Below are 25615 nucleotides of genomic sequence, written 5' to 3'. Positions count from 1 at the left end.
AACATAGGGGTGTCGGAACATAGGGGTGTCGGAATATAGGGGTGTCGGAATATAGGTTGAGTTGTCGGAATATAGGGGTGTCGGAACATAGGGGTGTCGGAACATAGGGGTGTCGGAACATAGGGGTGTCGGAACATAGAGATGTCGGAAAAAAAGAGCAGTCATCGGAGGAAGTACTCACGTACGGAGGAGCAGGAGGAAAGGAATCATTATTTTTTTTCCAATTCAAAGAAAAAGCCACTAATAACCTCGACAACAGGACAGTGGATGATACTATTTCGAAACGAATGGAATAGTGGGGGTAAGATTCATGTAAAATTAGGTACACCAGATATAAAAATATTCTTACTGGTTTATTGCGCACCTCTAAAAAACAGTATTATATTCACCAGTTTGATCAGGAAAAGAACAACATACGTAATACCTGGAAGGTTATTAATTCAGTGTTGAATAACAAAATGTCTTCTCATACTATTAGCAGCATTCTGCATGATGGGAAGCTGGTTAATAATCCCAACCAAATTGCTAGTTGTTTTAATGATTATTTTGCTAATAGGTTCTGATCTTGCTAAAAATATTCCCAACAACCAAGACTCTTTTATTGATTTTCTTAAACAGCCAAATCCGAATTCCTTCTTTTTAACTTTTGGATGAAAACGAGATAACATACATTGTTAATAACTGACATAACAAAAAAAGCTCTGGACGACTGTATCAACATCTCTGTCATTAAGAGTTCTATTTCTGCTATTTGTTAACCACTCGCACATATTATTAACATGTCTCTTTTAAAAGGTATTGTGCCTAGTCAACATGGTCAATTAAAAATTGCTAAAGTCATTCCAGTTTTTAAAAGTGGCGATGCTAACTGTGTGAATAATTATAGACCTATCTCCATCTTGAGCTGTCTGTCTAAAATATTTGAAAAATGTGTTTATGTACATACTATTAATTTCTTAAATAAATTTGATATTTTGACTAGTTCACAATTTGGTTTTCGCAGTAGACACTCTACTACCCATGCAATTCTCGACTTTATAGATAAAATTGTCTACTGCTAAAGATAATTCTGAACACACTCTGGGGATTTTTCTTGACCTTTCAAAAGCTTTTGATACAGTAGACCATGAGATACTTATATATAAGCTTTATCATTATGGCATTCGTGGAGTTTCCCTGGAGTGGTTCAGAAGTTATCTTTCTGACAGGACCCAATATGTTACCATAGGGGGTTGTAATTCAACTTCTAAATATTCTAGATGTGGCGTCCCACAGGGGTCCAATCTAGGGCCATTACTATTTTTAATTTATATTTAAATAATGACTTTGTCAAATCTTTTAATAAGTTATCATTTATTCTTTTCGCAGATTATTCAAAATTGTTTATCTCCCACAGTAATATTAATACTTTGACTGAATTGGTCAATCAAGAGCTTTCCTCAGTCTCCAATTGGTTTAGAGTCAACAAACTCTATTTAAAAATTAATAAAACCAATTACATGCTGTTTAGTAACTCTGCCAGTGAACTTCCGGGAGATGTTTTGATTAATGATATTGTTTTTAAGAAAACTGACTGCTTTAAGTTTCTTGGATTGGTTATTGACTCTGGTCTAACCTGGAAAAACCACATTGACTATTTGCGTTCAATTATTGGTAGAAATATCGGGGTCATAATAACAGAATCAAACATTTTGTTCCTGCCGAGATTTTATATTCTTTGTATTTAATACATTAGTGATATCATATCTTAACTATGGTATACTTGCTTGGGGGAATTGTACGTCCATTTATAATATCAATAGATTGTTTCGTCTCCAAAAACAGGCTCTGCGCATAATTAATTTTACAGATTATATTGCTCATACTGATCCTCTATTCTTTAAACATCGGTCTTTAAAAATCAAGGATATTTACTATCATCAACTTGGGTGCCTCATGGGAGGTCCTGTTTTCGAGGTGTCCCTAAAGTCGTGGCAAATCTTTTACCTCTCTGTGGGCGATGTCAACAGTCCCTAGATAAAAATTGTGTGGTTTTATATGCCAAGCAAGAGTCTCCTCTCCCTTGACCAAAACTTAGAAACACGTAAGGCTCCACTGGTTATTTGCACTTGTAAATGCAAAAAGTTTGGTATTTTAGGCATTTCTACAAGGTACAAAAATATGTCATAATGTCGAGGCCATATAAAAATATTTGCCCACCAAAAAAGTTTCATCAAACACTATTTCAATTCACAATTCATGATGATCAAATCATGTGACTGAATATTTTGCGGAGCATTCTGGAAAAAAAATACAGAGGCTTAAAGAAGCTATGTGGGCGATTCCATGGTCAGTCGCATTACACTTTTCTGTGTCATTTCTTGATCTTGGTGCTAGTAGTTCTATGTGAGATATTATTTCCACTAAGTTTATAGACTGATTTGTACTTGACACCCAAGGCTTTGAAGTGATGATATTAGAAATGTTGTGGGCTTTGTACTCTGGATGTTATAGCTTTGTAAAAAGCAGTCAGTCGCATTACACAAAAAGGACATGGTAAAAAATACACTTGTCTCAATTCAAAAGTTTCCTCAAACTAAAAAACTTGCAAAAGTTTTACTACATTTAACACACAACTCTTATACATTGTACATTTAGTATGTAACAGGATACTTATAAATAGTCAGCCACTTGAACTTTAAGGTTTACATGGCAAAACCATGGTCAGTCGCATTACGGTCAGTCGCATTACAGTTTGTCCGGTCACTTAAGCCAAGCCCAATGCAGCCCAAACTGAGTTTTGTTCGGCAAAATTGGGTTCATTCCTTATCAACAAATAAAATAAATTAATTTCACTTGTTTTTTTCTGAAAAAATAACGCCTTTTCTCTTAAAAATCATAGAAACAAGGCTGAAATGTGTATTTTAAGAGAAGCAAATTTACATTTTTCTGAAATATTATTATTTCTCATTTTACTTTATTTTCAGAGTTATGCATTTAACATAAAATTTAACATAAAATGTTAAATATCTTGCCGACTATGTAGATGAACAAAAATAAAATTGCAGATTTAAAAGTGACTTACAACCATAGAGTTATATATAAGAACTAGAGGGCGCACGAGTGATGCTTCGTGCACAAACGCCACGGGACCGCAAGATGACAAGCGCGTCATTCTGCACGCGCGTTGAATATGAAATACATGTTTGAGGTTTTTTTTATTGAACGCTCACGCGATGTTGTTTGTTCAACTTACAAAATGGCCGCACAAACACACGCTGTGAGATGCCAGTTTTGTCAACTTAGAAAATGGCCGCCTGTGCGCATGCTGGGGCGCGTATATAGGCCAGTGCGCCCTCTAGTTATTATATATAACTCTATGCTTACAACACATGTTATAGTTTTCAGCATGTGCTTTGGAAAAATGCATTGTGGGTAGGGCATGAGTGGCATCTGCAGAGCCCCAGATCTCTTATTTCATGTAATATTGTCCTCTAGTAAGTCTTAACCAAGATATCCAGCTTTGCTGACCTCTTAGTGTCCTCCTCTTGAAAAAAGATTTGGTTAGTCGCATTACATTGCATGGTTAGTCGCATTACCGGTTAGTCGCATTACACTTTTTGATGACTCGTTACTAAAATACACCAACTAGAGTGTTGATTTCTTTACTCATTTCAGACTTGGTAATAAGGGTAGAAGCACATTTTGAATTGCCATGAAGATAGTCAGTGGATTTTTCGTGGAATTGAAATAACTTCATCTCTTGGTCAGTCGCATTACACCCTGTTGAAGCCCAAACAACTACACTCACATATTGCTTAAATGAGAAACACAAATTAAAATTCATTCTAGATTTTAAATAGTTGTACCTTCTGCTAATCACAACTATTAAAGTTTTGCTAGAAGAACCTTTGTGTGGGAAAATATTTAACTTTGAAGAAATCACCTTAATGTGCTCACTTTTTAGGGTCCGTTCACAGCTTGTGCAAATATGAGCTGAATTTGTACAAAATGGTAGAGTGTGTCAAAAAAGTTAATGTCCATGTTTGCTTGGAATTGCCCATGTGCCTTATGTCATTTTCTAATATTTTTGGAGATTTTAATTTTTTAACCCTCATATCAATATTATTATTAATATTAAAATTTAAACACCAGCTTGTTGATTCAATTATCATTGTTTATTTATACGCTATATTATAAATATTAAACAAAAATTAATATAATAAATTAAAAAAAATCAGATTTGAAAGCCAGTAATTATTCACACTTTTTATAATTATTATTATTATTATTATTTTTTTTTTCTGTGTGCAAGTTACCATGGTAATTTTTAAAATTTAATAAAAAAATATTTTGAATAAAATGAAGACAACTGCTATAGAGTCATACACAGAGCCTCAAAGAACACTCTGAATTGTTCTTCTCGTTGTCATGGAAACAACGATAAACATGTTGTTTGTTTATTGGGAAATTTTGCGTAATTAATCATGTTTCAGGGTAAGTATCCATATTTAAACATTCTAAAGTTGTTTGTACATGTCTTGAATTGTATTCACACACAAAATAATCAACTCACTATTCTTTATTTTCTTTATACTACTTGTTTTATTTGTTTACATCTTTTGTTTTGGTGTATGTTACAGGAATGGAAGCAGTAAACAAAGTAGTAAACAAATTGAAACAGCTATAGATCTTGAAGTACAAGTCCGAAGACCACCAATTTGTTTACAGATGTTGCTGATGAGTTATCCTTTGCAATAAGACAATAATAAACTTTGTGGCATATATACAATTGTTGTCATGGTAACAACAATAAACAAGTTATTTGTTAATGCAGAAAAATCAACATTTTAAAACACAGTATGCGACTGTCATTTGTATTACACTGTGAAAACATGTTATTAAACTGAATATTGACACAATTGTATGTATCTTATTTTGTTCTTTGGTCTATAAATAACATGTTTAATTGGTTTTCCTCTCTTTAACAGTAAAGATTGACATGATCAGAAACAGTAAACAAAGTAGTAAACAAAATAAAATGACTATAAATCTCAAAGTATACGTCCGAAGAGCACAGAATTTGATCCCAATGTTAGAGGTGAATTGTCCTTTCAAACCTGACATTATGAATAATATGGCATCAACAATTGATGACATGGTTTAACATCTTTTAATAAAGTATATTATATGATTGAAAGCTGTAAATAAAGTAGTAAACAAATTCAAATGGCTATGATTAGGTCCGATAAACTACCAAATGACTACCGCATTTTGCAATGATTTGCCATTTGTATGCATCCCCAATCTCAATTATTATAATGTTGATGCTGTGTAATAGCTAAATATGAGCATGAAAATAAATATCATGCCAGAGTAGTAAACAAAATGGCTGGTCAATTATAGTCATCAACCAAGCGCAGGGTACCGTTGGATCATTCTCGTACTGAATATTAGACCATGATCAGGGAACTCCTGGCATTTGGCTTATGGCAGTTTCAATGTAAGCTTGGTCCCAATCTTAAGTTGTCCAAATATGTTTGAATTTCTTGCCAACTAAAAGGGGAATTAATAATATATCGTTATTTGGGGTCTTCCGAACACACAAAGACTCAGCGACACTCTTTGCTGTATTACTAAGTTTAAAAATATGAGACTTCAGTCATTTGTTTGTTGACTCTTTTTTTGGAGCCTTCCATGAATTGGTGCAGAACTTCTCGACTAAACCTAACTTTTTAAAATTTTTATAGTTCCAATTAATTTCTTATTAGTACTTGCTTCTGAATTAAAATATCCCTCCACCTGTTTGAACTTCTACTTCTACGTGATACTCGGCAATGTCCGTAGGTCAGGATATAACGCCAAGGAAGGAAATAACGTAGTCTTTGTTGCGGTCCCTACAACTTATGTATTGTCCATTGACATGATTCATGCAACTGTCTGTACACTGTAGGCACCAATGTGGCATTTTACAACTTAGAACTACAAAAAAATTGGCCATACATGTAGGTTCCCCTCCCTCGGCGCACAGAAAACAGTTAAAACATGGAAAGTACATTTTTGACCAAGGTTTTTCAACCAAAATCAAAATGTACTCCCATGATTAACCACAGAATAAAAAGTAAAAAAAAAAAAATAAAAAAAATATTATCATTAATATAACAAATATTTTAATTAGCTAAATAATTTACTGTAATTTAAACAACAGAGGCAGAGGACCGTTTTACACATCCTGAAACCCTTAGTTAGTTTATGAAACTAAAAGGCAACCTATATTTTATAAAAATCATGTGAGACGTTGTCAAATATAAGGCCCCCAAAATCGGTCAACTCAATACCGTTCTGAAAGATCGGTTATAAAAATGAAAATCGCTTCTTAGCGCTGCAAATTTCCACTCGGTCTCACAAGTTTCTAAGTTAATTCGGTGCCGATCTTTCCATTTCCAGCATCGTTTTTGAGCCTCCCCCTACCCTTCTACCCGAAAATTCAGTTTTGAGTTACCCACCTCCAACTTTGTTCGAAAATACGGCCAAAGTTCGGTTGAATTCAATGATTTTTTTTTATAAACCCGACGCTACGATGTCAACAGCACATGGAGTCAGCTGTCAAGTGAAACTACCCAGCATGCACAGCGATACAGTCAAATCGAATAGCGCTATCTGAAACACGGAAGAGTGCGTGAGAAAAAACGAAGCCCGATTTTCGGTGGCGCGCATGCGCGGTGCGCTATGTTGCGGTCCCGGTCCTTAAATTTGTTAAGTAGTAATTGAATAATATTTTTGATTTATTTTGCACGCCATACTAGCTTCGGAATATTCAATAAAATACCAACCAATGAAAGGTGTGAAAACATATGACGTTGCTCCAATGTCGTGCATGCATAAGCACTTTTAAAGGCGGACTGTCTCTCGCAACGTAAAACCAAAATTTCAACACACCATGAAGTGCAACCCCATGGTTTGTGCATGCATGATCGTTGTGCGATCACCGAGGACCTTTGTAATCTACTGTGTGTCGTTTCACACGAGTGATCCGGCGATTCTAAACAGGGTTGCGATTTTTTGGAGGAGGTCTTGATCCCGGTTGTTTATTACGCGGGTCCTTGGTGATTTCATCGCACGGATTCATTTCACACGACGCAAATTTGTGATTATACAACGGGAATGTGATTTCGCTCCCAACGACCATGGTTTAGAAAGCTCGTGTGAAACGGGCTTTACTGTTGTTTTTTCTGCTGCATCGCACGTCCTTTGCCTTCTCATTATGCAGCCTACTACATGTAGATCGACGAACTGCCGAGCCGCGGCCGAGTCAGACTAAACCATTCTGTGAGAGGGGTGTTACAAACCCGTGCGGAGGAAGTGCGTGGGCGCTTTATGCGTGAACAGCGGGTATTACTGTAAACAAACAGCGCACGCACTGCCACACGGGTTTGTAACACCCCTTTCACAGAATGGTTTAGTCCAACTCGGTGGTGGCTTGGCAGTTCGGCGAGTAGGCTGGTGTACAGCGCTTGGCGGTCGAGTGACCAAAAGATAAAGCATTGAGAATTATTGAGACGCCAAAAAACGTGCGATGCGGCAGGAAAACAACAGTAAGTACCGAGCAGAAAATTGTATTTTTTGACGATGTTTTTTAATTTCACTCAACAAAAAGGAAATGCAAGCATTATGAATGTATATTGAGTGGGGTGGGGAAAGCTTTAGGTGTACAGTACACAGGAAACTACAGTTCTGACTTCTGGCTGGCTAACGGTCGTAAAACTGTCACCCATCAACGCTGATTTGAAAAACATATAGCATTAAGAAAGGCCCTAAATATGAGACCCCTATAAGGCTCACAGGGGAGCCTTATAATTTCTAGACGGAGAAGTGTAAGTGTTATTGTTAAAAAATTGGATAGATGATTTGAAGAAAAAAAAATCAGTTTTTGATTTTGAACAATTTTCCTGTTACCCTACTGAAAACACATGACATGGTTGGGTATGTTTGCATACTTCATATATTAAAGGAACACGTTGCCTTGGATCGGACGAGTTGGTCTATAAAAAAGCGTTTGTAACCGTTTGTTATAAAATGCATATGGTTGGAAAGGTAATTTAAAAGTAGAATACAATGATCCACACAAGTTTGCCTCGAAATTGCGTGGTTTTCCTTTTACTGTGAGAACGAACACGGTCGGCCATTTATGGGGGTCAAAATTTTGACTCCCATAAATGGCCGACCGTGTTAGCCGACGAGGTAAAAGGAAAACCGTGCAATTTCGAGGCATGTTTGTGTGGATCATTGTATTCTCCTTTTACAGCATCTTTCTACCCGTATGCATATTATAACAAATGCTTTTCAATGACCAACTCGACCGATCCAGGGCAACGTGTTCCTTTAACAAATGAAGATAATTAGGGCATCGGTTGATATATGGCATCATTTTTTTTTTCCCAATTCAAAGAAAAAGGCATAATTGAGGATATCAGTCAATTTCCAACACCTTACCTTCTTCTAGTTGCGACAACGTAACCCTCCTCCCAACGGCCGCTGGGAGGAGGGTTACGTTATCGCAACTAGTGCTGGGCGAATAGTGAAATTTTGTTATTCGGATACCGCCGGCCAACTATCCGAAATTAACCGGATATTCGAATAGTTTTTTTCGCCGCTAGAGGGCGCTATTAAATAAATAAAAAAATAAAAAATAATTTTATTTTGCCGCTAGAGGGCGCTGTTCGTTTGTGAATGAGATCTTATGGGCGGATTGATATTAGTTTTAGACAGTGTCACTCGGTTCATTCATAAAAATGACCGGATCTAATTTAAAGATGGCGATTTGCTTTTTCTTTTGATCGTGATTGACTCTACGTGAAGGAAAACTTTTGTAATCTTTGAACTAATTACGTCAGAAATGTCATTGTTTTATCTCTTCACGGAGGTGAGCATAGTTAAATACTTAGTTTATGCTGTTTTATGCTGTCTTAATAGAAGTTTCATAAGGATTCAGACAAAACATTCATATCAGTTGTCGCCCGACGTCCGCGGATATTCGGATATTAAAGAATATCCAGTTACTTGGTTGTAATTACAGAACTATCCGGTTTATAAATAGCTATTCGCGCCCTATGCGGATATCCGGTTAGAAAAAAAAAAGGATTCGCGGTTACGGATAGGAAAACCTATTCGCCATTAACCGGATATTCGAATAATTCGCCCAGGCCTAATCGCAACTAACCTTCTTCTAGTTGCGATAACGTAACCCTCCTCCCGATGGCTGCCAGGCCGGAGGGTTACGAGATAGGTTCGAGCGAAAACGGTTAATCTGGTCCAACACGTACAATTTCGACAGCTAGTCACCAGATTTTCCCCATTTTTACCACTTTCAAAAATCATGACACAAATTCTTAATCCGCAATGTATAATGCGCACCATTACAATTAGGAGTTGTGTGGCCAAGGATCAGCTATCCTTGGCCACACAAGTGGGGCTACATTATGAGTGAACGGCGTGCAATGCAAACGGACAGCGCGCACACGCACTGCAACATTGTAACACCCTTTTTACAGAATGGTTTAGCCCAACAACAAAATAATGCGTTTGCAAAGCATGGAAAAGTTTCCGTATGGCGCCACCACTTTTTCACTCGATATCAAATAATATAGTATCTAATTTACCTCAATGAGCTATCCCGTTTTGTAAAAAAAGGTGAAAAAGTGGTGGCGCCATACGGAAAGTTATCCCAAAGCAATGCGACAGGTTCAAAATATGAACCTTGGAGTTTGCTCCGGGATCTGGTAAGTTTTGGTCCATTTTTCTTCGAAATATTTCCTAAATTTTAAATGTTGTTTTGAGTATTATTTTTCTATTAATATAGCAGGCTGCATTAGACATTCATTGCGGATTAAGTTCGTACCCTCAGAATTTGTGTCATGATTTTTGAAAGTGGTAAAAATGGGGAAAATCTGGTGACTAGCTGTCGAAATTGTACGCGTTGGACCAAATTAACCGTTTTCGCTCGAACCTATCTCGTAACACTCCGGCCTAGCGGCCGTCGGGAGGAGGGTTAAGTTATCGCAACTAACCTTCTTCAAGTTCTATTATTTATGAACTTATGTCTGTAGTGTATGTGTTAGGCCTATAAAACTTGTGAATACTCTAAGTCTAACTCTGGAAAAAAATCATTAAATGAACTGAACTGAACTGAAGATACGGTTTTTTTTCTTCCTATTGTTAAATTAACGATAGGCACGCCTACCTTAACTTTGTCGCCATTGTCTTACTGTTTAAGTCGGCCGGATCTGAATTTCTGACTCTCAACGTAAGTCAAAAATTTGTTAAAAATTGCAAATTGATGTACAGCAAATCGTGTAGCGCCGACACTTTTCGAGGGGTTAGGAACCTGTCTGTCCATCCAACCTCGTGCACGGATCAGCGACTCCAGCTGTTTATGTAAGGACGATTGCAACGGTGGGGACGAGCGAAATTATTAAACGACAGTAAGGGGCCGTGTACGTTTGTGAACTTTGGTAACTTTGCACGTAGGACGTAGAGCGCAGCATGCAGTAGCCTTTAGTCAAGGCGCACGCGGCACACCGGATAGCACGCCGCTCGCGGTGATAATCTTTTTTCGTGCGTTACATTTTTGGGGTTGTGCGTGCTATCCGGTGTGCCGCGTGCGCCTAAAGGCTAAGCATGCAGCCACTGGGAAAACAACAATAAGTACTTGGTAGTAGTAGTATACACTAGGGGTAAGAAGATCACATAGAGCGCCTCCGCAATACCCTAATAAAATAACATCTCGGCTTGGATTCCATGACTGAAGTAAGTATATCCTCTGCTTACCAGTTATCACGCTATAATGCCTTTTTCTTTGAATTGGGAAAAAAATAATGATGCAATATATCAACCGATGCCCTAATTATCTTCATTTGTTAATACGAAGTATGCAAACATATATTAAAACTTGATGGACATTGAAATGTTCACACCACACACCGATCTTGGATGACTTCAACTGGCCCCATTTGTTTTGAGTTTTTCCTATTTTCACGGCAAACAAGAAAGTATGGTTTCCCGGTGAAGCCATACATGGAAGAAACATCTGCAGTGACTACAAGTGTTCTTTGAGACTCTGTGTATGACTGTATAGCCAGCAGTTGCCTTCATTTTATTCAAAATATTTTTTTATTAAATTTTTAAAATTACCATGGTAACTTGCAAAAAATTTAAAAAAATAAAACAAAAATAAAAAGTGTGAATAATTACTGGCTTCAAAATCTGATTTCTATTTATTTTTTTTCTACTTTTTTTCTTGAAGCCATACATGGAAGAAACATCTGCAGTGACTACAAGTGTTCTTTGAGACTCTGTGTATGACTGTATAGCCAGCAGTTGCCTTCATTTTATTCAAAATATTTTTTTATTAAATTTTTAAAATTACCATGGTAACTTGCAAAAAATTTAAAAAAATAAAACAAAAATAAAAAGTGTGAATAATTACTGGCTTCAAAATCTGATTTCTATTTATTTTTTTTCTACTTTTTTTCTTAATATTTATAATAAAGCGTATTAAAACAGTGATAATTGAATAAACAAGCTGATGTTTAAATTTTAATATAAATAATAGTATTGATACAAGGGTTACAAAATAAAAATCTCAAAAAATATTAGAGAAAATGATATAAGGCACATGGCTTCTTTAAGCCTCTGTATTTTTCTTTAAGAATGCTCAGCAAAACATTCAGTCACATGATTTTGATCACCATGAATTGTGAATTGAAATAGTGTTTGATGAAACTTTTTCAGTGGGCAAATATTTTTTTATGGCCTCAACATTATGACATATTTTTGTACCTTGTAGAAATACCTAAAATACCAACTTTTTTGCATTTACAAGTGCAAATGACCAGTGGAGCATTACGTGTTTCTAAGTTTTGGTCAAAGAAGAGGAGACTCTTTGCTTGGCAAATAAAACCACACAATTTTTATCTAGGGACTATTTACATCGCGCACAGAGAGGTAAAAGATTTGCCACGATATTAGGGACACCTCGAAAACAGGACCTCCTACGATTATGACTATCTGCCCGTCTCTTTTCCCGTGTCCTTTTATGGAAAAGTTTCCGTATGGCGCCACCACTTTTTCATTCGAAATAAAATAATATAGTATCTAATTTACCTGATTGATATATCCCTTTTTGTAAAAATGAGTGCAAAAGTGGTGGCGCCATACGGAAAGTTATCCATGACTTCAACTGGCCCCATTTGTTTTGAGTTTTTCCTGTTTTCACGGCAAACAAGAAAGTATGGTTTCCCGGTGAAGCTATCATGGAAGAAACATCTGCAGTGACTACAAGTGTTCTTTGAGACTCTGTGTATGACTCTATAGCCAGCAGTTGTCTTCATTTTATTCAAAATATTTTTTTATAATAAATTTTTTTTAAATTACCATGGAAACTTGCAAAAAATAAAAAAATATAAAAAATATAAAAAGTGTGAATAATTACTGGCTTCCAAATCTGGATTTTATTTATTTTTTTAATATTTGTTTTCTTAATATTTATAATAAAGCGTATAAATAAACAGTGATAATTGAATCAAAAAGCTGATGTTTAAATTTTAATATTAAAGGAACACGTTGCCTTGGATCGGTCGAGTTGGTCTTTGAAAAGCGTTTTGTGACCGTTTGTTATAAAATGCATATGATTAGAAAGATGATGTAAAAGTAAAATACAATGATCTACACAAATATGCCTCGAAATTGCGTGGTTTTCTTTTTACCTCGTCCATTAACACGGTTGGCCATTTATGGGAGTCAAAATTTTGACTCCCATAAATGGAAGGAGGGGGGACTTCGATAAATCCGCCATCGTCAAGCATTCCCACATCACTGACCACCGAGTGAACTGGGAAGCAGCAGAAATCATCGCTCCAATCCAGGCGTGGCACCCTAGACGCATCAGAGAGGCCATCGAGATCCACGTAAGCATGACACCGTACCCCGAGACATCGGCTTCCACATCAGCGACATCTGGCTCCCCCTCCTCCCGACCAATGGATCTTCTATATCCACGGTCACCCCCTAGGCCCCCAACCATTAGACTGCTTTGGGTCATCTATACCCTCAGTCACCTACATGTAGGCCCCACACCCTCACTATCCCCTGTGCTTGTTCCTGCTGACACGGTTCAGTGAGCACACACCCCCACACACCACCCAAGGCTCCACAACAGGTTTCACCACGCATCATCGAGTTCAACTTCCCGCCTGTATTTCCCGCCTTCGTGCATCACCGCTGATCCGCCGCCCAGTACTTAAGCAGCATGCAGCATCAGAGTCCAGCATTCTCCAGAAGACGATCAGAGCATACTGATCAAAACGTCGAGATAATCCAACGGTTCTTTTCAGAACCACCCCAACTCATTTAGAGATTGTTATTACATGGTGTTACCGCAAACTCTTCTATATCTTATTTCCACCATGCAAAGTTTCAAATCCTACTCACACAATTTTTATCTAGGGACTGTTTACATCACGCACAGAGAGGTAAAAGATTTGCCACGATTTTAGGGACACCTCGAAAACAGGACCTCCTACTATGTATCCTGTGATGTGAGGAGTTTGTTGCAGTATTCGATAGATACAGATACAGATATATTCCGACACCCCTATGTTCCGACACCCCTATGTTCCGACACCCCTATTACTAGGCTATGTTCCGACACCCTATATTCCGACACCCCTATGTTCCGATAACCTGCACAAATATTTTGTGTTAGCCATTAAAAAAACCGAGAAAAAAAACCGGTGCGACTTAGAGAAACTACACCTGACAGTAATTTAGTCCATATTGTTTGTACCGGTAACCTGTCTTTATGTCAGTCACCCAGAGGAGTTTAATTTGTATGTTTGAAAAGTGTTATTCTGCTATTAAAAAATAGAAACTTTGGTGTATTTAGAAAAGGACTGAGTAATGGAGGGGTGGTAGGACTTAATTATTTATTATTATTATTATTATTATTATTATTGTTAACATTTCTTTTATTTGCGGAGGCAAATGTAAGAAATCACATATCGGGGTAATAAATTGAAGGCTCATGAAATTTTATAAACATGGACACGCGTCTAACACTAGCAAAGTACCGAGTAATTTGTTGCCAGCTAACTCGGGGAGCCATAACTCATGTTTATAACCACAAAAAAAGAAAGAAATGCATGCCTCAACAAGCAACAAAATCAACAAAATCATATCGTTAATTGATCCCATCACTTTTAAAAACAGTACAAATTCAGCTTATGAATGTTCAAACCTATTCCCGACAGAAATTCGCCGGGAAACCAGGCTGTAATACAAGTTGCGTTTTTGTTATTGATCAACAGAGTAATAATTGTCGGAACATAGGGGTGTCGGAGTATAGGTGTTTTTTAATTTCACTCAACAAAAAGGAAATGCAAGCATTATGACTGTATATTGAGTAGGTTGGGGAAAGCTTTAGGTGTACAGTATTTAGGAAACTTCAGTTCTGGCTGGCTAACGGTCGTAAAACTTTCACCCATCAACGCTGATTTGAAAAACGAATAGCGTTACGGAAGCCCTAAATATGAGACCCCTATAAGGCTCACAGCGGAGCCTTATAGTTTCTAGAAGTACTGCTACTGCTTCTTAACCGTTCTTTCCATTTTTTCATTCGATATGAAATAATATAATCTAATTTACCCTTAATGAGATATCCCTTTTTGTAAAAATTTGTGAAAAAGTGGTGGCGCCGTACAGAAAGTTATCCGTCTCGTTTATAAAATATAACCGTTTAATTAATTTGTTCCCTTCATTTTTTGCCGTTCCCCATTTCCACAGACGTGCCACATTGTGTGGCCCCCTTCCCTCTCTCTGTCCCACGTGCTCTAATAACCCCTACCTCCGTCAGGCACCCGTTAATTCCTTGTGGTGATCCTGTGCATTGTTCTTGGCTTCCACTTGACTGAAAATAACATGGCACGCGCATACGATTTAGGCATTAATTAAATTATAGTATAGATGACGGACTGTCACTGTGTATGTTGATGTATTAAGTGTTTGTCACCAACCATAGACTGTTTTTGATTTGACCAGCAGACCAGAGCAACCCAGGCAGAACACACCTGACCTATTGAATGACACTGACTGTGCTGACTCAGTGACTGACCACAAGAAAGGGTCTTTTAGTTTATGCAAGCCATTGCAGGTGAGTGCATTTTTGCAGGCCTTTAAAAGAAATGTGTAGGCCTGATAACATATAACTAGCATCACGATTCAGTTCAGAGGTCATTTTCACAAAACTCTTCCTAAAACTTAAAGGGTGGCTGCAGCGTTTTTTCTATTCATTTAAACGATTAAACATGACTTTTTAAACCTGAAATATTTTTTAAATTAAATTTTATAAAATGGTCTCCAAGAGATAAGGGGAACCCAACCCGCCCCTAAAAGGGAGCCTTCATTTGCATAAACGTGACGTCAGGTCGGTAACCCGAGCCGCCGGGCCCCCTGGCTATGTGCATATAGAGAAGTGTGGCCTGGTACCTAGGCGCATGTAGTTAGGGACCAGACTCTTTTTGCCGACGATTTGTTTGAGTTCCCGACGTGACATTGATGGTAGGGGGAGGGTAACAATCCACAAAAGGGGGGGCATGCCTTATTTGCTAACTACTCAAGTCAGATATGTCGGAAATAAACAAAATACATTTTATTGATGTTCAATATATATATCAGAAATAAATGACAGCAAAGTTAACTGTTTTATTTGAATTCACTGCAGCATCCCTTTACGATGGATCCTAAGATTTAGAAAAGATCAAGTCCTGTTCCGCCCCAACTTTAGAATTGTCCCAATTCAACTGTAGTTTGGACTGGTCCCCACTTTAGAATTGTCCCAACTCAACTGTAGTTTGGACTGGTCCCAACTTAAGAATTGTCCCAACTCAACTGTAGTTTGGACTGGTCCCAACTTTAGAATTGTCTCAACTCAGCGGTAGTTTGGACTGGTCTCAACTTTAGAATTGTCCCAACTCAATTGTAGTTTGGACTGGTCCCAACTTAAGAATTGTCTCAACTCAACTGTAGTTTGGACTGGTCCCAACTTTAGAATTGTCCCAACTCAATTGTAGTTTGGACTGGTCCCAACTTAAGAATTGTCCCAACTCAACGGTAGTTTGGACTGGTCCCAACTTTAGAGTTGTCTCAACTCAACTGTAGTTTGGACTGGTCCCAACTTTAGAATTGTCCCAACTCAATTGTAGTTTGGACTGGTCCCAACTTAAGAATTGTCCCAACTCAACGGTAGTTTGGACTGGTCCCAACTTAAGAGTTGTCTCAACTCAACTGTAGTTTGGACTGGTCTCAACTTTAGAATTGTCCCAACTCAATTGTAGTTTGGACTGGTCCCAACTTAAGAATTGTCTCAACTCAACTGTAGTTTGGACTGGTCCTAACTTAAGAAAGGTCCCAACTCAATTGTAGTTTGGACTGGTCCTAACTTAAGAATTGTCCCAACTCAACTGTAGTTTGGACTGGTCCCAACTTAAGAATTGTCTCAACTCAATTGTAGTTTGGACTGGTCCCAACTTAAGAATTGTCCCAACTCAACTGTAGTTTGGACTGGTCCTAACTTAAGAATTGTCCCAACTCAACTGTAGTTTGGACTGGTCCCAACTTAAGAATTGTCTCAACTCAACTGTAGTTTGGACTGGTCCCAACTTTAGAATTGTCCCAACTCAATTGTAGTTTGGACTGGTCCCAACTTAAGAATTGTCCCAACTCAATTGTAGTTTGGACTGGTCCCAACTTAAGAATTGCCCAACTCAACTGTAGTTTGGACTGGTCCTAACTTAAGAATTGTCCCAACTCAACTGTAGTTTGGACTGGTCCCAACTTTAGAATTGTCCCAACTCAATTGTAGTTTGGACTGGTCCCAACTTGAGAATTGTCCCAACTCAACTGTAGTTTGGACTGGTCCCAACTTAAGAATTGTCTCAACTCAACTGTAGTTTGGACTGGTCCCAACTTTAGAATTGTCCCAACTCAATTGTAGTTTGGACTGGTCCCAACTTAAGAATTGTCCCAACTCAATTGTAGTTTGGACTGGTCCCAACTTAAGAATTGCCCAACTCAACTGTAGTTTGGACTGGTCCTAACTTAAGAATTGTCCCAACTCAACTGTAGTTTGGACTGGTCCCAACTTTAGAATTGTCCCAACTCAATTGTAGTTTGGACTGGTCCCAACTTAAGAACTGTCTCAACTCAACTGTAGTTTGGACTGGTCCCAACTTTAGAATTGTCCCAACTCAATTGTAGTTTGGACTGGTCCCAACTTAAGAATTGTCTCAACTCAACTGTAGTTTGGACTGGTCCCAACTTAAGAATTGTCCCAACTTAAGAATTGTCCCAACTCAATTGATGTTTGGACTGGTTCCAACTTTAGAATTGTCCCAACTCAATTGTAGTTTGGATTGGTCTCAACTTTAGAATTGTCCCAACTCAACTTTAGTTTGGACTGGTCCCATCTTTAGAATTGTCCCAACTCAACTGTAGTTTGGACTGGTCCCAACTTAAGAATTGTCCCAATTCAAACAGACACAACAAAATTAATCCTTGAAAACCTGTGACATAAGATTAAGTTTTGAGAAGAGATTTGAATTTTGTGGTACAAAGACAAGATCTAAGATTAAGTGGTAGAGAGTTCCAGATGCGTGGGGCAGCTGAAGAAAAAGACCTGTCACCCCATGAGTGTCGAGACTTGGGTTCAATGAGGAGAAGCATGGAACTTGATCAAAGATTCCTTGATGGAGTGTAAACTTGAAGCAGTTCAGATATACAGTAGTGGGGGGCCTTGCCATTGAGAGCTTTGTGGACAATGAGCATCAGCTTGAAGATGATTCGTTGAGAAATCGGGAGCCAGTGAAGTTGTTTCAGAATGGGGGTGATAGAACAGGATTTTCTAGATAGTGTCACAATGCGGGCAGCAGTATTTTGGAGACGTTGAAGTCGGGAAATCTGGTTGTAGGAAGACTATAGAGAATAGCATTGCCATTGTCAAGACGAGAAGTAACAAATGCATGAATGACTACCTATTCTCAAGCGGATCCAGTCCAAAATTCTTTTCCTTGTTTACAAAGCCATACATGGCATCACACCCGCATAACATCAATAGTCTCATCTCCCAAAAGTCGCCTTCTTCATCCATAAACCTTCGATCAACATCCATCTTCAACTTTCCCAAGGCCCACGCACGAATTCCCGCTATGGTCATAGAGCATTCTCAGTAGCTGCACCAACTTCCTCTTCACATCTGTGAATCATCCTCAATCAGCTCATTCAAGACTCGGTTAAAAACACATCTTTTCAGACAATGCTAATAGTGCTTTGATAGCGCTTTCTTCAGCAAAGGTTGGGTTTAGTCGGAACACATCGAATCTTAGTATTTATAACAGTTTGGTATGAAAGCTTCTAAACGTCATCAACATCGCTGTCTTCTTTAGAGGAGTTTCATATCTGCCAGATGAACACATCCCCCATGATCAAAGTTACTGTGGTCATAGATGATGGGGTGGCAGCATTGCTGAAAAAGCTCCCAGATTGGGGATCAAGTATCTGTCTCTCTGAGTCCTTGTGGGAGTTTCTAGATTTCTAGAGTGCTTGTTGTTGAATTTGTTTATGAGCTCATGACCATTGTCACTCCAAAGAAAATCTGACAGCTGGCCTACTGCTCCTGAGAGTTCTGATGTGTGATTGCCGCCCCTCTAATTGAACTGCTTACACTTTGAGCAAGTTTACGATCCCTTCCACATCTTTTTGTCTAAACAATTTTCAACCAACCAAGATGTAGGGTGTGCAAACAAATTTGGAATGCTTAAGATATGCACTTTAGGAGAATATCACATCTTTAGATTTAATTTTACCATACATTTGTGCACAAAAAAAGGAAAAACTCATAATTTCACAGATTTGAAATGTCATTATGATGATGAAGTTTTATTGATAGATCCGTCACCTTGGGGTCAAATTTGGTCCAAAATGTAAAAAGTTGACATTATTTTAATATTTGACCACAAAATGACCTTTACATGAAGGTGATATTTGAATTATTTTTTCTTCTGAAAAATAGCCCATTTACCTTTCAAAAAAAAGTTGTTTGAAACAAATATGCACCATTGAGATGGGGAATGCTAACAATGGTAGTAGACTCAAAATATATACTTTTCAAAGAAAATCACACTTTTACGTTTTGCTTTGTGTTGGGACAATTCTAAAGTTGGGACCAGTCCAAACTACAGTTGAATTGGGACAATTCTCAAGTTGGGACCAGTCCAAACTACAGTTGAGTTGGGACAATTCTAAAGTTGGGACCAGTCCAAACTAAAGTTGAGTTGGGACAATTCTATAGTTGAGCCCAGTCCAAACTACATTTGAATTGGGACAATTCTTAAGTTGGGACCAGTCCAAACTACAGTTGAGTTGGGACAATTCTTAAGTTGGGACCAGTCCAAACTACAGTTGAGTTGAGACAATTCTTATAAAGTATAAAGTATGAATTCAAGAGGTCCCATAATCAACCCCTGAGGTACACCACGAGGAAGGGGATGGGCCTGGGAGAGAACGCCATTGACAACAATCCGTTGCTCACGATTTTTCAGATATGACACTAGCCAATCTAGTGCAGTGCCGTCAATGCATAGCAACTCCTGAAACGCTGTGTGAGGGTGTTGTGGTCAATAGTGTCCAGTATAGAAAAATCCAGTAAAATGAGAACAGACCCTTGTCAATTGCTATAAGGATGTCATTCATGTCTTTAGTCAAGGAAGTCTCAGTAGAATGAAACTTCCGATATGTTGATTGAGCCTTAGAGAAAAGGTGATTGTCCAGAAGATTTGTGTCAAGTTGAGTAGATGCGATTTTTTCAAGAACCTTTGCAGTGAACATCAGACTAGCAATTGGTCGATAAATTTTGAAGTCATTTGGGTCGAGGTTGGGTTTCTTGAGCAGTGGATGTGGGATGTTTTGTATGCCTGACATGAGCATCTGGTTGATTATCTGAGTGATGGAAGAAGTTCATCCGAGCAAAGTTTGACTATCCAGGTAGGAATGGGGTCAAATGAGCATAATTTTGATGGGCTATCTACAACAACTTTTCTGACGGCATCCTCTGAGGTAGGTTGGAAATGTGTAAAGCTAACGAGTTATAGCTTCTGGAACAGGTATGTCTATGTCATCCGGTTTAGTCAGGTTGCTTAGGTCCAAATTTTGACGAGATCGTGACCGACTGGCCCAAAGCACCAAACTTGGTAGATATATTGTTTAGGTCCTAGAGAAGATATTTAGAAGGGGTGACACCTGAAAACAATATTGGAAGGGTACCTAATTTGCATAAATCTAAATTTGTGCACAATTTGCATATAAAAGCTTTAAAAAAAATTATGTGGTGATTTTGCTTTTCAGTTGAGTGCTGTATTCAGCCCTTTATTAATTAGGCCTTTTGATAGGGTTCAAATTATGTATGTTTTACTTTAAAGTCAAATTAGACTGATGCTTATAACTAATTATCACTAATTAAGACTAGTTACAACGTGTAATTGTTAGTGATTTGACGAGTAATTCATTTATAAAGATTTAATGTACAATTTTATATATTCGTTTTATTATTTGCACCTACAATTTGGAGGTAGGCTTCAATTAGCCAATTCAATGTTTTTTATCCTTCCTGGCGTATTCACTTTGATATTTTAGATAATAAAGGTCAGTTTTAAAAGCATCAGACAATACATATTTGATTGGGAATCCCTCCCTGTTACCAGGAATTTTGAGCATAACTGCCTGGAAAATTCTCTTCCGGCAAGTCTTAAGACACTAGTTGCCATGCTGCTGAATGTACCTAATGTAAAGCACCAAGATATCAATGGGTCACAGGTTTGTCTGTCCATAGCTCAGATGGTCAGCTTCAATGCAAAAAACAAAGCTTCTGTGGCAAAAAACAGCAGGCATTCCAAAGAAAAGGAGCCACCTCTTCCTCTCTACAATGGGTTATGTATCCATACACTCACGAGATGCAACATATAATGAACATCCTGTATAGACTGGGCATCAGTGTAAGCTACGACCGTGCCATTAACAAGAAGCTTGTCTGCCCTGCAAATCTAACATAAGGACAATGGTAAACTTGAAATTGCAAGAGCTACAGAAGTCTCCTGGGTACACAGATCTAATTTTTCTCTTAATAAAGAAGGACAAGCTTGAGAAAGAAGATTACATTGCCTGGTCTGCCTTCCCTGCTTTAACTCAGATGCCTCCTTAAGATCCTGCTGCTCTTGACGCCCTCTTTCCCCTTTTACACGAAAAGGCTACAACCATTGACATGATCAAGCATAATGCTTGATAGGATGGATATCCAAAGGCAGATAACAACATAATCTCAATCCATGCCAAACACCGCTAATTGCTGTGGACCAACCACTGTCTGTCCATGCCAATTTTGTTCAGTGGCGTTGGCCCGAGACATTGTATTGGGAGAAAAGCACTTTTTAGTAACGTTGGTGGTCTCCAAATTGAGATGACTCTATAGATGGAACACAATTGGAGACTTTCTTGAAGGATCTGGTTGGACCGCTGCCTTATGTGAAGCTGGTGTGGGCTCCTCAGGTACAGCAGACTCCTTCCTCTAAGCTGCTCACCTCACTAGAACCAGGCATAGTCACAGTTACAGCCCCAACAGTTGCATATCTGCAGAGAGAGATGCTTGGCAACTGAAGGTGGAGTCTGACAGTGGGATTTCTTTTGAAACGTGGAAGCAGAAGATGATTACGGCAAGCTCTACATTTCAGTACTGGGATATCATCTTGAAATATGAAACACTTTTGTTGATTTTCATCCGTGCTCATGGTATCCGAAATTTTGATCTCTTTGGGGAGGCTTTGAAGGCATTGGTGTCTTGGTTCTTTGTTCTGGATCACACCTACGCTCGCTGAATCCCCATTCACACCCGAGACATAAAGGCTCTACCACAAAATATCAAAGAAGATGTCATACAAATGTGGGTTCTTCAAAAGACTCAACACGAGTCCTCTTGCATGCCTCTTGACCATAGTCATGAACAAAACAACGTTGGTAAAGGGTCTGGTGGCGTGGTAGAACTTACTGAAAATCCAGCTGCCTCCAGAATATGGATGGTTTCAGGTCCACAGCAAGCAAGACTGCTGAAGGAATTTGAGGACCAGTTCATGGACGGAGAAACGTCAACATTTACAAGCAGCATGAACAGGGATGACTATGCAGGAGGTTTTAAGGAAACAAGTGAAAAGCCTCACTGAAGCAATCTCAGAAATGGGTAACCCCTTTCATTGAAGATTCTTCAGAACTGCTTGCTTTCGACACTTGAAATTGTGCTAATAAAGATGTTGTTTCCACAGTCCCAACAATCGAAGCCCTTGGCATTTCCCAGTACCAGAAGCATGTTAAGGATTTGATTTTAGACCGAAGCACCAGCATTCATAAGCCCATCAAAAGAAATTCTGTGGCCATTTGGAAGCGTCTGAAATCAAAGCCAAACACAAGTGCTAAGCAGCATCGTTCAAGTAAAAATAATGATTGCAATCTTTTCAGCCAGCTCTACTTTGCAATTAAGTCCTTGGCCATATTCTCTCTCGGTGTATGGAGCGCTCCTCCTGCCGACGACAAAACCTGATCCGTTAGAAATTCTGACAACAGATCAGCTAGACCCTCCCGTCATACTACCATGCCAAGGTTTTTTTTTACGATGATGCTATCGTCCACGCACTTCCTGCAAATCAAACTACATTGTAGTACATTCAATGAATCTGGTGAAAAGTTATTTCTCCCTTGGATCCAGCAATTGAGGAATAGCAACCGAGTAGACATAGTGTGGAATACATACAAGAGAGGTATGTTTGAAGCAATCTATGAGGAAGAAGAGAGGAAAAGGTGTAGGAAGAAGGTTGCAGGGAACACTAAACTACCAACAAACTTCCTAAACTTTCTGCAGGATCCCACCAAGAGCTATTTCAACTAGTAACTGAGAAGGTATCGAACATGAAGTTTCCTGAGGCGAGCATCTGGACAACAAACTTGAAGTCTGAACAGCGTGCTTCAAACCAAGGGGTATGGTTGGACAAAGGTTGCATCTGACTGGAAACCTGTGTGGTCACTCATTCCAGAGGCAGCCAGTGTCAGAGAGCAGTGGAGTGCGGATGCCAAACACTGCTGCAGTGCTTTAGAAACTGCAGATGCCGCAAAGCTGTAGGCTTCTTGCACAGCGCTTTACAAGTGCAGCGGAAGCTGCCAAGATCTTTGAAGATCTTGTCAGTCTAAACCAATTTTCCCCACATGGGACTGTTTTAATAGTTAAGACGGTAGTAACAACAAAATAAAACTGTTTTGCATATTTCGAACCAGGATACTGAATTTATTATTATAGTGGCCATCTTGGATTTCTGACAACACATAATTACCTAGGCAAATCAGTTCATTAATGTTTTTTAAGTGCAGGATATGTAAACAAAACCACCAAAGTAAATATTTCAAAATGACCTTTGCTTAAATGATAAAAATGTACCGAAATTAGTGCTTAAATATAGGATTTTGCAGCCATTTTGAAATTATGTAAATTAGGTAACTTCCAAAAATATTTTTTGGTGTCACCCCTTCTAAAATTGATTTCTGGGCCCTATAGAAGGTACCTACCAAATTTGGTGCTTTGGGCCAGTCGGTCACGATTCTATCCATAAGCTACCTGACTAGTTGAACGACACTGTCAAACGATCTCGCAATGCAGTGTTTTTTTCGTGGAAGAACTGAGCAAATTCATTCGCCAAATGCGCATCTGATTGGTGTTCAGGTAAATTCGATGATGATGATTGGGAGGTGAGCTTATTGACAAGCTGCTTATTATCAGATTGGGCAATTTCAGACTGAAAATATTGAGATTTTGACGAGAGAGTTGCGTTATTATAGACGGCACATTGATCTCGTTATAGCTGTCTGTGGATTTCAAGTCTAGAGTGGACCATGAGACGCTCAAGACGTTGTTTCGCTCGTTTTGCCTCTCAAACCTCCTCCGTATACCTAGGCGCAAGCGGTCTGATCGATACGCCAATGGCTCTTTTAGGTGTGACTTATTGAAGAGCTAAATTAGAAGCGCTCATTGTTGATGACTGAGTGATAACAGAGTTGACAATTTCCGAACAAAAGATATGAATATTTTCCAGTAGGAAGCCTTCTTAAAGCCACACTTTCGGTACAGAAAAAGTTCACAGATTTACAAATAATTTACAGAGTTTACAGAAGGTAATGGTAACAGACTTCTCTTGAAATATTATTCCATGAAAGGCTTTACTTTTTGAGAAAACATTAAAACAATATAAATTGTCGATAGCGAGAATTACGGATTTATTTTAAACAAATGTCTTGACACGGCGAAACGTGCGGAAACGAGAGTGGGTTTTCCCGTTATTTTCAATTCAATTTGTTTTCAATTCATTAAGGTTTATTAAAAATATCACAAAATACACGACAGAAGTTAAAAAGACTTAAATTGGCATGTTTACATTCATTAATGTTAACAATAACAAAAAACAAAAAACACTGACTTAAAAGAAGAGAAGAAAAGCTCCAGGCATGAATGCTCAAATAAAGATAAAAATTTGATTAAATTTGATAAACATTTGATAAAACTGATAATTCATTATTATTAAAAATTACAAAAGACAACAAACTCTGACTTAACAAGGAGGAGAAACTGTAGGCATGAATGCACAAATTAAAAAAATTTGATCAAATTTGATAAACATTTGATAAAACTTAACCCAACTGTTAGAGATATACTTGTTGATGAAGCCACAAATTTGATAAACATTTGATAAAACTTAACCCAACTGTTAGAGATACTTGTTAATGAAATCACTGATTATTATACAGTCTCACTAATGCTGGAACACTAGACATTTTATATCTCTGGGTTCTCATTAGGGGCAAGTGAATGTTGTGTGAGTTTCTCAGTCCAGTGCGTGAGAGTGCTTGGCGTTCAGGGGGGAACAAATCTCGGTGTCGTGTTGAGATTGTGATAGATTTGGCAAAGTCTGTAAGTATTTCAGTTCTTCTTGATGCAAGGGAGGGAATACCAATATCTATCAGGAGATCCTCATAATGATGCCGTTCAGGAAACATGATGATTCAAAGAGCTCTTCGTTGTACCCTTTCAATACTAACAGACTGGTGACTTATTAGATTACTGCTCCACACAGGAGCGCAAAACTAGGACGGATGTACGCAGGGATGTAGATAAGATCACTAAGAGGGACACCATTCCGCTTCAATTTGCTTAAGATGTACAATCGGCGAAATGCACGCGAGATCATTTGTTGCACTTGAAGATCCCACTTAAGATCAGATTGGACTATCACACCAAGCAGCCGCAGTGAAGACACAGATTCTAAAACTTGATTATCCATTGTGATCACAGGAGTAGGGATGTCACTGTGTAAGAAGCTAACTTGAATGACTTTACATTTTTCAGCCTTGGGTTTCATAGTGTTAGTATGGCTCCACTCTGACACAGCATCCACATGGGTTTGTAAATCACTGGTACATGACTTGTGGGTGATTTCAGCAATTG

The 25615-nt window shown here is 38.3% G+C and overlaps 2 protein-coding genes across 3 annotated transcripts in view; one reads left to right on the top strand and one right to left on the bottom strand.

The window, feature by feature from the left end:
- LOC139951719 (succinate dehydrogenase cytochrome b560 subunit, mitochondrial-like) overlaps nt 1–10447 on the bottom strand; it is a 32386-nt gene extending 21939 nt beyond the window's left edge. Inside the window, exon 1 of the mRNA XM_071950767.1 lies at nt 10220–10447. Coding sequence (XP_071806868.1) covers nt 10220–10236 — 17 coding nt within the window. The 5' untranslated portion in view covers nt 10237–10447. The remainder of the gene's footprint in view (nt 1–10219) is intronic.
- Nucleotides 10448–10632: 185 nt separating this feature from the next.
- Nucleotides 10633–25615, top strand: part of LOC139951720 (cyclin-dependent kinases regulatory subunit-like) — a 43077-nt gene continuing 28094 nt past the window's right edge. The window contains exons 1-2 of one of the 2 annotated variants that reach the window (XM_071950769.1): nt 10633–10785; nt 15073–15184. The gene's annotated coding sequence lies outside the window, so the exon portion shown is untranslated. The remainder of the gene's footprint in view (nt 10786–15072; nt 15185–25615) is intronic. The other variant, XM_071950768.1, reaches the window with a different exon arrangement.

This window comes from Asterias amurensis, chromosome 19 (genome assembly GCF_032118995.1).
Source record: "Asterias amurensis chromosome 19, ASM3211899v1".
NCBI classification, from domain to species: domain Eukaryota; kingdom Metazoa; phylum Echinodermata; class Asteroidea; order Forcipulatida; family Asteriidae; genus Asterias; species Asterias amurensis.
This window is presented reverse-complemented; position numbering and strand designations above follow the sequence as displayed.